This window comes from Odocoileus virginianus, chromosome 28, assembly GCF_023699985.2.
Source record: "Odocoileus virginianus isolate 20LAN1187 ecotype Illinois chromosome 28, Ovbor_1.2, whole genome shotgun sequence".
Taxonomy (NCBI): domain Eukaryota; kingdom Metazoa; phylum Chordata; class Mammalia; order Artiodactyla; family Cervidae; genus Odocoileus; species Odocoileus virginianus.
In genome coordinates this window covers 32885299-32902493 of record NC_069701.1, presented here as the reverse complement: position 1 = coordinate 32902493, position 17195 = coordinate 32885299, and the positions used below count along the sequence as shown (strand labels likewise).

The window sequence follows — 17195 nt, the reverse complement described above, 5'->3', positions numbered from 1 at the left end:
GGGAGCGAGCGCGGCTCGGGCTGCCCTTCGGCCCCGCTGGGTCCTAGTGCCCCGCGGATCCCGAGTCCCGACCGCCTCCGTGCTAGAGGCGGACCAGATCAGTTCCCTGGGGACCGATTTGGCTGTGCCAAGGCACAGGACGACGTGTTCGGTTCGCTCCCTCTCTGGGAAGCTCCTGATCAAGGAGGAAAGAGCCACGTCCTCTGCTTCATCCCCACTCCACAAGCTGCTCACCTGTAAAGGCAACTGACACCAGAACCAGAATTCAGGGCTATAAGGAACCAGGCTCAGGGCTGGAGAGGGGATGAAAGGGGGCTCATAGGGCCAGGGGACCACTGCCTGGGTACACGCAGCCCCATCCCTGCGGGAAGCCTGTGGGTCTGAAGTGTGAGGGCTCCTCTCTGCCCCAGGTGGAAGGCCTGCCTCCCAGGTCCAGTCTCCTGGCCCAGCCTCCTCCGCCAAGCAGTGTTGGGAGTGAGCGGTCTAGAGTGGGGCACCCAGCTGCACATTAGCCTTTCCTGGGCAGTTTAAAAAGGAAAACCGACACCAGGGCCCCTCCATGAAATAACTGATCCAGTTCATGGGCCCGGTTGAGAACCATGGTGGGGATGCAGGGAAGGCAAGCCAGTCTGTCTGTCCCTGGCTGGCGGCCAGCCTTTACCGCTCCTGCACAGAGGGGTGGAAGCGGTCCCTTCCCTCCTCCCCTCCAGGCACACTATTCTCTGGAAGCTGGTCAGTCCCAGCAGTTTGGGAATGGGGTGTGCCCTCCTCATTCCTCACAGCCCAGGAGGGAAGGATCCCTGGTACCAGCTTTCTTCATCACTCCCTCCCTATTTGGCACCTGCAGGGAGAAACAGCAGCGCCGCAGAAATGGGTTTAGCTGGAGAGGGAGCAATCAAGGCAAGCCAGACTTTTAGCAAATACATTTTATCCGGAAAGAGATAATAAAATAGCGTGCACTTTATTTAAAACCAACCAAGCGCCAATAAAAATATATATATATATATATATATATATCACTGCAGCTGTGATTCCATTTCAACCTCAACAGCAAGAACTGGGCATTTCTTTACTCTTCACATCGTGTGCAGGGCCTGGCAGAGGCCACCCACCTCTACCAGAGCCTTGGAGGAAGAAATGAGTGCCCCCCACCCCCCACCAGTGGGGACATCTCAGCTGCAGAGCATAAGGAGCTGTGTGGTACATCTCTGCTGTCTGTGTTGCACTCCTCCTGGGCCACTGATCAGCGACTCCTCGGTGGCAGTGACGGAGAGAGAGATGGAGAACCGCCTGGAGCTGTGCAGACAGGAAGATGAGTACTCCTTCCTCCTTCGGGGTCTCTGAGACCCCCACGGGGGGGCTCACGGCCATCGCAGGGTCCTACTTGCAGGCACAAGCCTACAAAGCAGTCATCTTTTGCTCTGGCTGAAGGGGAATCAAGAATCCGAGAGGAACCACTTTCCTCTTGACATAAAGCAGCCACAGGGCAGTTTCTTACATACCGTATGGCAGCAGCAGGCAAACGGAGAACCCCGCTGGCTCGGATTAAGGCACTTGTAACAGACTCAAGGTATGTTTCAGCCCCGGCCCCAGGTGGGAACTTCCCCACTTCTGTTTGCCCTCAGGCTCCAGAGGCCCTGCCTCTCCCCAACCCCACCACCGGGCAATGAAAGGGACAGGAGCATGCCTTTAGGGACTGGGGTTTGGTTGGAGTACAGGGCTAGGAGGAGAGACAAACAAGGATGGAAGCAGGGGACTTGGCAAAGGGAGAGGTAGAGAAGGACAGGAGGGAAAGAGCACTGGAGGAAGGCAAGTCGTGGCTGAGTCATGGAGGCCATCGGCAGTGATTGGGGTGTTCGCTGAGAGTGGGTGCAGAAGCTGGCAGGAGCCCCCTGCCAACCACCTGTCCTGCTAAGGCAGGATGGGAGCAGAGAAAAAGTGGGAACCAAGCCCAGACAAGAGAACCTCAGAGGACAGGGCCCCTGAGGACAAGTCAGGGGATGGTCTTCCTCTATCGGCTAAGGGGACTGCAGAGAGAAAGGTCTGAAAGGTTCAGAGACAGGGCGAGAAAGGGCAAGGGGCTGGAAGGAGGGTTGTGCGACCCAGAAGCAGCTTGGCTCTTTGGTATGATGCAGGGGGCGGTGTCCGGCGACCCTCTCACTCCTCCTCCACGTTCCGGGGCCCCTTGACTGCTCGCCTCTGCCGCCAGCGCAGCTCCTCCACCTGGCGTTCCAGCCCCCGCACCTTGGCCTCCAGCTGGGCCCCTGAGGCCCGGGTGCCAGTGAGCCGGCTCAGCAGGGCGTAGAGGGTCAGCAAGGCGAGGAGGAGCAGCGCCCGGGTGGAGGGGTCAGGCACGGACCTCACCAGGGCCACAAAGGCGGCCAGGAAGAGGGCAAGCTTCAGGCCCCACAGGATCCGCCCCAGCAAGGCCAAGACCAAGCCGAGGAGTATTGACAGCAGCCAGTAGGCAACCAGGGCGCCTGCTCCCCACAGCAGGAAGGTCTGGACTTGGCTGGGGGTGAGCTGCAGGCCCGAGGTGAGGTGATCTCCTGGAAGGGGAGAGAGTTATAGAATCAGCCACACTGGCACGATGAAGGGAGTGGGGAGTGCTCTCAAGGACCAATTAAAAGGGGAAGAGCCAAACCCCCTTAGCCAAGGAAAAATCCTTTCCCCTTGGGTCATGGAGCTTAAATCCCAGCATCGGGTCCAGCTGACTGTGGGCAGACTCCTTCCCTTGGTTGAGTCTGTTGCATTTATGAAATGGGAGTGAGCCTCTGTGGGTACTGGTTAGAAGAGACCCTACGGCTTAGCACGATGCCACAGTTAGTAGCCTGCTCTTAGTAGCCAGGGATGCCACTGGCTTGCCTCTGGGGAGACCTGGGAGGAGTTAAATAGCTAGGGAAAAGTTTAGACCTTGAAAGATAAACTGTCACAAACAGGAAGTGACACGCTAAGCTCCAGCTGACCTAACCAGTTCTCTGCCACTCACCTTCTAGCCCCAAGGTGTTCAGCAACTGAGCAACTATCCCAGACAGCACGAAGAAGGCCATGCAGATGCCTGACGAGATGGCCCACATTATCTGTGCCAATGTCTGTGGGAAGAGGAGGGCACAAGATGAGTCCATAATTAATGATGCTCTTCTCCTCCGGGCCTTGCCACCACCGGCCAGGAACGCCTCCACCTGCTTCTCGGCCTGGCTGAGGGGTCCCTTCCACAGCCACCTTCCAGTGTGTGGGGATGGGCCATTTCTCCTTCCTGAGCTGGAACCCATGACACTGGGGCCCTAATTCAATTGCTGTGCTCAAATACTTTGGTGGTGGTAGTGGGTGAATGTGGGTATGTGGGGGAATCATCAAATCCCTGAAGCAGTCACCCTATAAAATTTGGTGGTGGGGGGGGGGGGGGCTCCTCCAACCTCCCAAGTATTGAAGGTCTGGGAAGCAGCATCCCTGAAGGGCTAGGATGTTTCAGTGACAACCAAGTCAATCGGCTCTTCTGTATTATGGATCTTATAAATGGTAAGATCTTTGTTTCAGGTATTCAATAAGACCTATCAAAAGTATGCAGTAACATGCTTGGGATGCCACTGGGTAGAAGAGACAGCCCTGCCTTAAGGCCCTGAGTCATCTCCACTCCCCCCTCTCCAGGTGAAAGAATGGACTCAGGTCTTGATATTTTGCCAATTTAAGACTTTAGGTCAGATTTAGACCAAAGTGAGACACATAGTCACCAGTGACATACGTTTACAAAGATGGCTCATTCCCAGTCTTTCTGGCAAGAAAAGGCAGGGATAAGGGAAAGAGGGGGGTGGAGCTAAAGGCTCTGGGGTAGGAATGCAACAAAGTGGGTGCAAAAGGCAGGGGCTGTCTAGCTTCATTCTGTGGAAAAGGGGGGCTCTCTGCCTCGCAGATTATGATACAGAGGATGTGGAGTCAAGACGAGCGGCCGTAAACAAGACAGCTCCTCTGTCCTCAATGTGTGCGGTCACAGCAGGGAACACCCTCCTTACCTCAGAAACCAGGTTCATGTTTTCTGCCCCAATCCAGGCATCCAAGGTTCCCCGCACAGAGCGACCAATCTGGCTCAAAAGATCAACCGGGGCCTCCCTCTTCTGCTGGCCTGGAGTCACGAAGTCTCGATGTGACTGGGAAGACGCTGAGTGCAGGAGCAGGAGGGCCACGAGCACCATCAGGACGACTTTGAACAGATACTTGCCCCATGGCGAACTGCTGCCTGAGCCTGCCATGGCTGGATCTGCCAGGGTTTAGAAGCACGGCATTTGTGAGGGCCCGAACTGGCTGAGAAACCCACTGTCCTGGGCGTGACTTGCCTCAGCACCCTCCTTCACCCCTCCCTGTTAGTTGAGAAACACAGAACTGAGACTTTCAACCTCAGCTGGCCATAACCATCTGATTCATGGGTTCCTCTTTCACATTCTTTACTGCTTGCATATTAATAAACCAGTAAGTGTAAGTCAGTGCCTTAAGGTGGATGAGAAGCTCTCTATGATGCTTACTCCAGCTCTAAAAACCTGAAGGCCTGCCTCTGTGTATTAGGTGCTTTGGGCATTAAAAAAAAAAAAAAAATTATAAGACTTTGTCCCCAAGGAGGTTATAATCTACTTTAGATAAAGCTTATGTATATATATATATATATATATATTTTTAACTTAAAAATTGCACTTAAATAGGATTACCACTCTATAAAGATGTAAAGAAATGTGCTTGGTTGGGTGCTCAAATAAGAACACACTGTACACAGGCCATTTGTTCTGCAGGAGTATAATGTGAGATGGTCCTTATTCTCCTCACCACTATGGGTAGAGAGAAGAGGCTGAGACTTAGGATTTAAGCATCTGCCCAAGGTCACTAGGGCTAAGGAGAAAGGCCAGGATTTGGACCCAAATTTCGGCTTCCAAATCACAGAAGTGAAGGTGGATCACAACTGTGGTTGCTCACTGGAAACATCTGAAAGCTTCACAAACTATTGATGCCTCTGCCCTAAGACAGGATGTTCTGATGTCACGGTGAGTATGGCCCGGGCTTGGACCTGCAAAAGCGCCCCACAGGTTTCCACTGTGCAAAGTCAAGATCCACTCACACTGAATGACCTCAACTCCCCAGCTCCCAACGGAGGCAAAGAGCTAAAGCACAACTTTTAAGGAACAATATTATTAATAATAAAAAGTTAACCATGGGCCACCTATCTCATTTAATCCTCATAACAACCCATTAGGTAGGTTCTTATCCCCCATTTTACTGATGAAGAAACTGAGGAAGGATAAGTAGTAAGTAGGGAGCCAGAATTTGAATTCAGGTACACCTGACACCAGACTTCCCTGGTGGCTCAGCGGGAAAGAATCTGCCTGCAGTGCAGGAGACAAGGAGACTTGGGTTTGATCCGTGGGTTGGGAAGATCCCCTGGAGGCGCGCATGTCAACTCAGTCCAGTATTCTTTCCGGGAGAATCCCATGGACAGAGCAGTGTGGCGGGCTACAGTCCGTGGGGTCACAAAGAGTTGGACACTGAAGCAACTTAGCATGCACGCACGTGACATCAGCACCCTCACATATACCACCATACTGTATCCTCTTCAACTTAAATCTCACAAGTGATTTGGAAAGTCACACAAGAGATTATTCATGAGCTACAATAGACCTGGCATCTACCAATCCACTCCGTGAATTACTGGTGATAATTCACTTAACTGCTTTGTGTTTTATGCTCTGATCTCCTCTGTAATGTGATGCTGTAGGCAAGTTAAGACCCAACAAGTATGGACTCATTGAAGTACCAGTGAATTTAACCAAGAAAAACATTTTCAGTTCCAACTTCTATTTGCTACTGTGCTTGAGAAAAGTCAAACAGCAACGGCAAATTCCCTGTTCTCTTACAGGCTCAGAAATGAACCTGCAGTTCCTGGGAGTGTCGGAGATTCAGACTTGAGAAGCAGAGGCTTAACCAGGCCCCTGAGGCAGGAGCAGTCAGGTGTTTGAAGTTTTTATAGCTACCAGGGCCCTCAGGTAGTCAGCCAGAAATCAAGGAAGAGAAGATATTCTCATTCTTGTTTAGTGGGTAGGAGGGTCCAGAAACCGGTTACAAAAATATCACGTTTGGGGCACTTTCTGGCACAGAAACAGCTGCTCTAAATCCCTCCTGAGACCTGTAGGATCAGGCAGGCTGCAAAACAGGCAGTTCAGAGGGAACAACCTCAGGTTAGGAAGCCTTCTACTCTTTTCCTGGCACAAATCAAGAACCAGATGGTTCCTGCCTGCCCGTGGTCAGAGATGAGGAAAGCACTGGTCAGTTCCTGGTCTATCTGGGTCATGACCGCACTGAGGACTTAACAAGCAGGGTTGCTATCTTGGGTTGGATTCTATATCCAAGGACCTCCATCCGGAGGGATCCGATGATGTCTCCTCCTATCTAGAAGGTCAAGGCGACGTGAATTGCTCCCCGCCACCCCCAACTGGAAGCCTCCTGCATTCTGTGCCAGCCTCAACTTTCAGGCAGCCATCTGCTGTAGTTCAGGGGAGTTGTGTGTGCTCAATCGCTCAGTCCTGTCCGACTCTTTGCGACCCCAGGGACTGTAGCCCGCCAGGCTCCTCTGTCCATGGGATTCTCCAGGCAAGAATACTGGAGCAGGTTGCCATTTCCTCCTCCATGGGTCCTTCCTGACCCAGGGATTGAACCCTGGCTCCTACATCTCCTGAATTGGTAGGCGGATTCTTTACCACTGAGCCACCTGGAAATCTGAGGAGACTTGGGGGAACTTGAAATAAACTCTCCACAGTGAGGCTGGCATTGCCTGCCAGTCAACCTTCGGAAATGTACCAGAAACCAAATCCAACCCGATTCCAGAGAGAGCCCTTTGGAGATAAGACAACAGGTTACTGGCTACTCCCTTTCTTCAAAGGCTTCCCTGGTGGCTCAGATGGTAAAGAATCTGCCTGCAATGTAGGAGACCTGGGTTTGATCCCTGGGTCGGGAAGATTCCCCTGAAAAAGGGACTGGCTACCCACTCCAGTATTCTTGCCCTAGAGAATCCCATGGACACAGGAGCCTGGCGGGCTACAGACCATAGGGTCGCAACGAGTTGAACACAACTGACTAACACTTTCATTTTCCCTTTTTTCTTCAAATTGTTTTCTTTAAAGGATTCCTCTTCATTTCTTCTCCAGCAAGGGTCTAACTCATCACCATGATACCTCCTCACTTCATCCCAATCAAATACTTTTGATGAAAAGAAGCCATGGGAGTCAGGGGCTGCAGCAACCGTGAGCTCTGAGAAGAAGGATGTCTTAAACGTCTCAGCAAATAGCAGGCACTCAAACAACAACAAATTGTGTGTTGCTTTATAATTTACAAAGTGCTTGTTCTTTCACCATCTCATCTAAGTCCACAACAATCTTATAAGATGCTACTATTTCTCCACATTTACTCAGAAAACTATGGCTCAGAGAGATCAAGTGTTCAAGCTCACACAGCAGGACAGGGAACTGACTCCAGAACCCAGGATCTAAACCGTGCCCTTCTGCTCCTCCCATACCCCACCCACCCTGCCTCACTAAGACATGGTTGCTGCCCTCAAGGAGTTTAAAGTTCTGCCCCCAAATCAACCACCTCACAGACAGAGGACACCCAGACTCCCACAAGGAGACCACCCACCAGAAGATGACCCACCTGCTGGGCTCACAGGTCATGGTTCTGCAGCAAAAAGCCAGGACTAGACCTGCCGCTTTTGTTTAGGCAGCAGCAATATGGCTCGGGCAGGGACAGGCTGAACTGGGGAAACTGCTTCGTTTAACTGTGGTAGTGAGAAGGCACTATATGTTTAGCTGTGGTTTGCTAAGAGGGTAGCGTGGGGCGGTCCCCAGGCTCCCTGCCAAGGCTCTTTCCTCCTGGTCACTTCCTCTTGCACTATAAATCACAACGTGGCAGGAGGGGCAACTGATTTTGTGCCTTCTGCCGGTCCTGATTTCCCCATCATTGTAGAAACTGCCCCCATGGAGCAGCAGTTCTCAATTGTGGTTGCCATGAGAAGGGCGTGAGCCTCCTCAAGCTGGAGTGTCCCTGTCCCACCTACACCCTCCAGCCCCTGAGGCTTCTTTACTGGGACTTTCCCCAGAGTCAGGTTCAGACTTTTGTTTTCAGAGCTCCTTGTGGATTTCTGATGCATAACAGGACAGCTGCCACAAATGATCAGCAGCACAGGGAAAAGTCTACTGTTCGGGCAAAGCCCCCAAAATGCAGCAGTGTACAAAGCACTCTAGACTTTTCTGTCCCAGGCTCAGTTCTGCCATACACTAGAAGCCACTACTGGACTTCCCTGGCAGTCTAGTGGTTAACACTCCATGCTTCCAGTGCAGGGGGTGTGGGCTCAATCCCCGACCAGGAAACTAAGATCCCACAGGCACTGCAGCACGGCCAAAAGAAATAAAATTTAGAAGCCACTACCTTCTACTTTATTACTTAACCTGTCTGAGTTTCAGTCTCCTCAAATCTAAAATGGGATCAAACGAGGTTAAGAGTTAATGCAAGTAGTTAACATGTTTCTACAAGAACTTCGTAAACTATAAACATATATAGAAAAGTTGTAGCCCACAAACTGCCAACTTACCACTCATTGCACTGTAGCATAATTCTTAAGTTTTTATGCCTGCCTTCCCCAATAGACTTTGAGCACCTCCCCTTCAGACTTGACAGCTAACCTTCCTTGGAATCCCCAGCGCCTAGCACAGAACAATGACTAATAAATGCTTGTTAAATAAGTGTTAGAAGCCCGCCAAGAAGCGGTGAGCATGGCAACGGAGAGCCACGGAGAGGTACGGAGAGGACTATTTTAAAGTTGATCCAAACATGCAGCGGCCACTCGAAAACCACAGCTGCGTGGAAAGGAAGCTCCTAGACCGGGTGAAGCTGCTACTCGGGAGTATGAAGTCAGCGTCCTGGCAGGTGGGGGCAGCCCCCGCTAAACCCCTAACAGCTGCTGCCCAGCAACTGTTTGGGGGCAGGGCGGCGAGCAAAGGGGCAGCTTCCCATGCGCACGGCGCCTTCCCCAGGGCCCGGCCTCCCCGAGACAGGGTGTCAGTGGCATGCTTGTGCTATTTCGAACAGCGTGTCCCCTGCCAAGGCTGCTGGGTGACGTCGCCGGCAAGGGACGCCGCGCGGCCCAGGGATTCGGGGTACCCCCAAAGGGCTCGGAGCGAAGCCGCGGGAGGCCGAGCCCTAGGCGGGAGTCGGGGTCGAGGGGCTCAGCGCTGGCCTCGTCCCGCAAACCTGACAGCCGCGTTTCCTCCACCGGACCTCGGAGCAGGACCTCAAACTCTCTTCTCCCCGGAAACGCGCGCCTCCCCTGTTACTTAGTAACGACGCCCCCTGTTGCATAGCAACGAGGATCCGGGTCCGCAGTTAAGACTGCCCGCCGAGCGACTTCGGACCCCTCCCCACAGGCGCTCGCCAGGCCTCGAGGCCGCCAGGCTCCCACCTATAGCGGCCGCCGCCACCGAGTCCCGCGTGCAGCCCCCGAGCCCCGGACTCAGCTTGCACTCACCGGGCTCTGGCCACCGCTGCTCTTCACGTGCGACTTCACTAAAATGCGGCACTACACCCGCGCCTCAACTCTGGGGCGTTGGTTTATCGTCTGCGCACGCGCAAGGCGGGACGCGCCCGGACCTGCGGGCCTCCCAAAATGCCCAAACCCCCGGGTCAGCGCATGCGCTCTACTCTCTGTTGCGTCTTTATCCCAGTTATTCCCGCTGGGAGAAGAATGGGGTCGGAAGTTCGAGCTAGGAACGGGTTTCTGGCAGGAAAGGGGAAAGAAGTGACTATATCTGGGCTACAGAGTGGGTAAACTTCATTTTTTAATTTGGAGTGGAAGCTTATCCGCCTCAAAAAAAAAAAAAAAAGAAAAGAAAAGACCCTTGGCATTTCGGGCATTGTAGTTCTCCAGCTACGTGGGGCCTCCGGAGGCATTGTGGGGAATGTAGTTCTAAGAAAGAGGCGCCTGAGCGCACCTGGTCTTTTGAGAAAAATTTTCGCGCTTAACAGACACAAAGGGGAAAGGGTGTTAGAGGAGCAGTAAGAGGCACTCAACCGGGAAAATGCATCCTTTCCCTCTGAAAGCATTTCCACACCTTAACTCTGCAGATGATTCCTAAATGTTCTCTCAGTTTTAGAGAGGGAAGGGCACTAACTTCCAGACCCGTTTCAATAAAAAAGGCAGCATTAGTACCTATCGTAGCTTAAATTTCAACGTCACCCAGAAATGTAGTCTTAACAAGTTAGTCAGGAATTTTTTGGTTAGCATAAATGAGGCAATCTGTCACACGGGCTCTCTGTTGTCCCCAAAGGAGGCTGAGATAATCTGCCATATAGATAGATCCCTTTCCGTTCCCCATAAAATATGTAACCTATGCCTGCAATGCGGGAGACCTGAGTTCCATCCCTGGGTTGGAAAGATCCCCTGGAGAACGGAAAGGCTACCCACTGCAATATTCTGGCTTGGAAAATTCCATGGACTGTATAGGCCATGGGGGTCGGAAAGAGTTGGACAGGACTACCGCGACTTTTCACTTTCACTTTCATGCCTAAAGTAATCTTTTCTTCTGTTCGTGGATTCCATGTCCTACGTTTAAAAACCGTTCCTTTACTATAGCCCTTTGGAGAGATGGGATGCTGTCTAATTTATGAATCTTCTATAACTAATTAGATACTTGAAATGTATTTGGGTGAATTTTGTTTTTTAATTCTATGAAGTACTAAAAGTGTTCCAGTGAGAAAAAGGAAAAAGTTTTCTTTTTTTCTCTTGCCCGTTTCTGAGCACTTTTTTTACTTTGAATATTTCTATCTGTAGTCAGTGCATGCATGCATGCAAAATTCGTTTAGTCCTGTTGGACGGACCTCTTTGCAACCCTGCGGGTCATAGCCCTATGGGCTCCTCTGTCTATGGGATTTTCAAGGCAAGAATACAGGAGTGGATTGCAATTTCCTCCTCCAGGGGAACTTCCTGACCCAGGGATCAAAACTGGGTCTCCTGCATTGCAGCCAGATTCTTTACCAACTGAATCCCCAGGGGAAGGCTCCAGTACAATTCAGGAAAGACGATGGACCCAACTAACAGGCTGCTTGACTCCAGTCTATAACTGTTTTTGAAACAGTGCAAGAGGAAGAAGAATATAAGATCCTTACACCTTTGTTCCTTGTCACTGACCCTTGACTGTGCACCCTCACCTATATAATTCCCTGATTTCTCAAGGAAGGGAGGCCCAGTGCTTGAGGCAGGAGCCTGCTGTGTCTCCCCTCCTCCACCTGAGGATTGAAGCCACCTTTCTATTTCCTCCAAACCTGGTCTCCATATTTTATTTGGCTTCAGTGGGCAGAGAAAGCCATGATTTTGGATGGCATCAGAAGATCCTAACATACATCTTCACTTCTTAGCAGGTGTGGAGATTCAAGGAAATAAGTGGAGTGAACTTTTTCCAATGAAGTAAATGAAGTTCTTTGTTTTTTAAATTTAAGTTGCTGCCCAAATGCTCTTATGTAGGTAAGCTCCCCTTTGATGTTCCTGAAACAGTTCTGAAACTCAACACTCTAAAAGAGAAATCTATTTTTTCCCCTCCCTCCCTGAATCAGCTTTTTAATTCAGCCTTCCATAGCTCTGAGGAACTACTCCCAAGAGGTAGGGGGAGAGGCCAGTATATCTGTAATTTTGGTAAGAGGTGTGTGCAATCCAGCATACATCTTGATAGAAGGTTACTGCTAGTCGAGAGGAACAAGTTCATGATTTTAATGCTTTTCTAAGTATGGGAAGATGCAAGAATTAGGGTTCACAAGAAAAATTTCCTATCATATTTAGCTATCAAAGGGTCTGTTTTGCCTGTTTTCTCAAAGCACAGAGTGGCTCACCCTGTTCTTCATCCTGAATTTCTTTCAGTGTGTATTGCAGGTCAGTGCTGAGGACTTAATCTAGTAGATTTGTGAAACTGGATGGTGAGTGACATTCCTTGTTTTACAGTGCCTCCTTGTGGTCCTAAACTTAACCAAGGTTTGGGAGACATTTCATATCCAGATTGTCCCCTGGTGCCAGGAAGGCTTATTGCTAGGTCAGGTGAGGATTCCCTTGATATGCCACTCAGTGCATTATTAATGTCCCTGTTAATAGTAGCCATAAACATATCTGAACCACTTGTCTCACTAGTCTGCTATGTTTCAGGAAATGATTCCCTTTTGTTGCTTCTTCCCATATCTAGAGTTATACTATTGTTCAGTTGCTAAGTGGTGTCTGACTCTTTGTGACCCCATGGACTGCAGCATGCTGGGCTTCTCATTATTACAATTATTTTAATTTTATATAGAACTATATATTTGGTCAGGGCCTCCCTGGTGGTTCAGTGGGAAAGAATCTGCCTGCCAGTGCAAGTGACTCGGGAGATCCAGGTTCAATTCCTGGGTTGGGAAGATCTCCTGGAGAAGGAAATAGCAACCCAGTCCAGTACTCTTGCCTGGAGAATTCCATGGACAGAGGAGCCTGATGCACTGAGTCTATGGAGTCATAAGGAGTCAGACACGACTTAGGGACTAAACAGCTGTATATTTGGTTGACTGTTTCAAGCTGCTTAGTCATCAGAATATTTGTCAGAATCTCAGTTGTAATATGAAAAACAACAATCTTGTAGAGTAAGCAGAATACAGGTAGTACAGTTAGTAGCATTTTTTTAAAGTCTTAAGTAAGGATTTTTTAACTTATTTATTTGCTGCACCAAGTCTTAGTTGTGGAGTGAGGGATCTTTAGTTTCGACATACAAATTCTTATTTGCAGCATGTGGGGTCCAGGTCCCCGACCAGAAACAGAACACTGGCCCCCTGCATTGAAAGTGTGGAGTCTTAGCTACTGGACCACCAGGGAAGTCCCTTAAGTTAGCATTTAAACCAAGAAGTTCCATTGGATGTGACCCCTGGTCACCTAACCCATCTGTTCCATACCAATCGTTATCTTTAAGGGTAATAATAAGTTGACATTGTTCATAAGGCTGCTGCTGCTAAGTCGCGTCAGTCGTGTCCGACTCTGTGCTACCCCATAGACGGCAGCCCACCAGGCTCCTCCGTCCATAGAATTTTCCAAGCAAGAGTACTGGACTGGGTTGCCATTGCCTTCACTCAGCCTAATTTCTTAAGGTTATTAAGCTCATTATCCTTAGTATAATTTAATTGTTCCCACTATAAGGAAGCCTTTAAATTTAAATGACTATAGCGTGGTATTAACAATATAAATCCATCCCATAATTGAGGGACAGTCTCTCCCAGTAAGCAGGAGGTTATGATTTTTGACTGAAATTTAGCTCATTGTTCTGATTGAGCTTGAGTGTTTAACCTTTAAAGAAAAATTGTACTTATGGCCAGGGTCAGAGCAGGTATGATTGATTAGCCAAGTGAGGGAGTCCCATCTATTAATATCAATAAGGGCTTGAGCAGAACTATATAAGTTTTTTCTTCTAGAATAAATGTCCTAAGGACCATCCAGTCAAGCCTTTGGAGTGGAAAAATCCACCAATGTAAACCGAAAGTACTGAACATGGATAATCAACCATAAATACAACAATTGGATTGATTTTTAAACTCTGCATAGGGTTTGTGTATCCATGATAGAAACCAAGAAAACACTATAAATGATCACATAGGTCAGGCCCAGCATCTTGGAATAGCTGTTCACTCCTCATGTCATCTTCTCATCCTGGTGTGGGTATTGTTTTAAGGTGATATTGAGGTCAGCAGTCCTGTCTTTAGACCAGTCTGGTACAGGGGCCCTTTTTAAACTGGGAGGAATGAATGCAGGAATTAATTCTCTTTGGTTTCATTGCACCCGAGCTAGTTAAGAATATGATAAAAATCCTTTCGTCTAGGTTGGAGACAGTTCTTTAAATGATGCCTTTTCCAGTTTGAAATCTCCTTGTTTCAGGTCATGGCATATCTGATCTTCATCCAAAGATAGATTACTAGAGTAAACATCAGAAAGAATTTTGGACTGCCCTTTTAATAGTTCATTAAACCTTACAATAATGCAAACTGGTAAAAAGAAGTCATCTGGGAAGTGAGTCTTAGGCAGTAAATACCAAAACGCAAAGCCCACTAACAGCACTAGAGCTTAATATCTACAAAGGTATATTACTGAAACATAACTTTTCTTTTGAAAACCATCCTTGTCTCTACAGAATATAGCCAGATTAAGACTAATTTGCTTGCAAAATGAGTCCAGTTTCAATAAACTTAACCTGATTATATATATAAGTATAATTGACCATACATACTTAAAACTCAAAATTTTGGGGTCCCATCAAGATCATGGCAAATAGAAAGGGAAAAGTGGAAACAGTGACAGGTTTTATTTTGGGAGCTCTAAAATCATTGCAGACTGTGACTGCAGCCATGAAATTAAAAGACGCTTTCTCCTTGGAAGAAAGGCTATGACCAACATACACAGCATATTAAAAAGCAGAGACATCACTTTGCCAACAAAAGTCTGTATGGTTTTTCCAGTAGTCATGTACAGATTTGAGAGTTGGACCACAAAGAAGGCCAAGTGCCAAAGAATTGATGCTTTTGAACTGTGGTACTGGATAAGACTCTTGAGAGTCCCTTGGATTACAAGGAGGTCAAACAAGTCAGTCTTAAAGGAAATCAGTCCTGAATAGTCATTGGAAGGACTGATGCTGAAGCTGAAACTCCAGTATTTTGGCCACCTGATGCAAAGAGCTGACTCATTGGAAAAGACCCAGATGCTGGGAAAAGTTGAAGGCAAAAGGAGAAGAGGGTGGGAGATGATGAGATGGTTAAATAGCATCACGGACTCAGTGGACATGAGTTTGAGCAAACTCGAGGAGATAGTGAAGAACAGGGGAGCCTGGTGTGCCTCAGTCCATGGGGTCACAAAGAGTCAAACATGACTTAGCTACTGAACAATGACAAAAGCTCTTTTAAATTGGTTTTGTTGGAACTTTTCCTAAGGATTCTCGGATACGAACTTTAAAAGGTTTCTCAAGGCCAGGAAAGTCATGCTAAGGACTTGCGATCAGATTCTATTTGATATACCTATAAATTTGGGTGAATCACTCTCATCTTGAGGGTCCAAAATATCTTGAGGTTCTTGAACCTGACAGGAAATGGCTTGAATTATTCATCTGATAAGGTTGAAAGGTCCCAGACTATTTCTTTTCAAGGAGTTAATGGCTCCAGAAAGTCAGTCTTAGTTCCTTAATGCTGTCTTGTCATATCTGAGTCTATGCACATGTCTCCCAATTATGACATTGCAATCAAAGCCTTGATAGTATAACCAATGTTTTAAATTGTGTGCTGTTGTTAAGGAGAATAAGTTCTTACTGAACTTATGCAAATAACAGTATTGCCATGAAAATAAGAATACTCACTAAGAGTTTCCAAATTCCGGAGGGATCAAATAGAGGGAAAAGATAGATGTTTCAGTTCTGCTTACAAAGATATAATTCATCAGATTGCTGTAAATCACAGTTAGCTTAAGGGGAAAGGTTTCTTTATATCTGGAAAGCAAAGATTAAAAGTCAATAATATTTCAGACAAAAAGCCATACTTGTTAATCCTGATACTTCATAGGTTTATGAAGCCATCAGGTTTTCCATTAGAATTCTTTTTTTACCCAGTTCAGCAATATAATCTAAACATTTTCAGAAACCTTTACTTATCAGAAAGTCCTTTCTATAAGTCTTCTTGAAGATGAAGCATTTTTACAAAGCACCAGAGCAAAATAATAATTGTCAATAAATGACAAAAGACTTTAAAGGGCAAGGCTAAAGACCTGATTACAATGTAGTTGTCAAAGAAATTTAGTTATTTTTGTGACATAGAATATTAACATAATAATTAGAATTATGACTGATAACATTTTATCAGGACACAGTCAAATTTTAGACATTTCATATAATTTCCAGAACATTTATGTTAGTAACAGTTACCCATAGTGGAGAACGAAGTGGCAGTGCCCTCCAGTATTCTTGCCTGGAGAATTCCGTGGACAGAGGAGCCTGGCGGGCCACAGTCCACGGGGTCCCAAAGAGTCAGACATGACTGAGCAACTAACACAACATACCCTACAACCTAAGAAAGTGGACAGTGCTTCCCCTGTAATTTAATATACCAAATAAGCATAATTAACTTAATATCTTTCTTTGAGATGTTTTCGTATCCTCTGAAGTATCCCCAAGTTAGCTAGAGGTCAAGAGAACTTCATTTTAAAATTGGTTTGAGGAAGTTTGTCAAAGATAACAGAAAGTTTTAGGGCCTTGCCTGGTGGTTCAGTGGTTAGGAATCCACTTGTCAATTTGGGGGACATGGGTTCAATCCCTCGTCTGGGAAGATTCCACATGCCGAGCGGCAACTAAGTCCATGTGACGCAATTACTGAAACCCACGCACCTAGAGCCCATGCTCCACAATAAGACAAGCTGCCACAACGAGAGGCCCGTGCACCGCAGCTAGAGAGTGGCCACCACTCACCACACCTAGACAGTCCACACGGAGTAGTGAAGACTCAGTGCAGCCAAACATAAATAAGTAAATAAATAAATAATTTTAAAAAATTTAAAACACTTGGTCAAATAGGATCATAGGTCACTATGAAACAATATTTATTTAACCAAGTGACAATTGTTGTTGTTGTTCAGTCATGAAGTCATGTTCAACTCTTTGCGACCCCGTGGACTAAAGCATGCCAGCCTTCCTGGTCCTTCACTATCCCCTGGAGCTTGCTCAAACTCATGGCCATTGAGTCAGTGCACCATTCAACCATCTCATCCTCTGTGGCTCCCTTCTCCTCCTGCCCTCAATCATGTGACAAAAGAATATTTCAGAGGCAAATACAAAAATTTACAACAGGTTGTTTAAAAGGTAAGAAACTTTACAATCTGCCATCAAAAGCAGATGAATATTCCAAGAAAACTTTGTTGCTCTTAACAGAGAGAAAACCAAATTCTAATTTTGTACCAGTTTATTTTTTATAGTAAAACTCAATCAATTAAGTTAATTCTAACCTTAGCCAGTTCTGCTCACATGCAAAACTCTTTTCCTACAATTTCTTTTCCATAACCTTCTATAACTTTGTTTTTTTACCTTCAGATTTTGTCCTATGCTGTCTCTTTTCTCTCTCTGTCTTTAACCTTTTTTAGGACA

The 17195-nt window shown here is 47.5% G+C and overlaps 1 protein-coding gene across 2 annotated transcripts; it reads right to left on the bottom strand.

Annotated features, from left to right (window-relative positions):
• Window positions 1–911: 911 nt before the first annotated feature.
• TMEM109 (transmembrane protein 109) lies at window positions 912–9685 on the bottom strand. 2 transcript variants are annotated; one of them, XM_020888121.2, is made up of 4 exons: window positions 9554–9685; window positions 4011–4255; window positions 2990–3092; window positions 912–2549 (listed from the first exon to the last, which is right to left on the bottom strand). In XM_020888121.2, exons 2-4 carry the CDS (start codon window positions 4245–4247, stop codon window positions 2158–2160), a joined length of 732 nt encoding a protein of 243 aa, XP_020743780.1. In that variant the 5' UTR covers window positions 4248–4255; window positions 9554–9685; the 3' UTR covers window positions 912–2157. The 2 variants fall into 2 exon arrangements, with proteins under 2 accessions (XP_020743780.1, XP_020743782.1); XM_020888123.2 differs by lacking the exon at window positions 9554–9685 and adding an exon at window positions 7684–8876.
• Between the last annotated feature and the right edge of the window lie 7510 nt (window positions 9686–17195).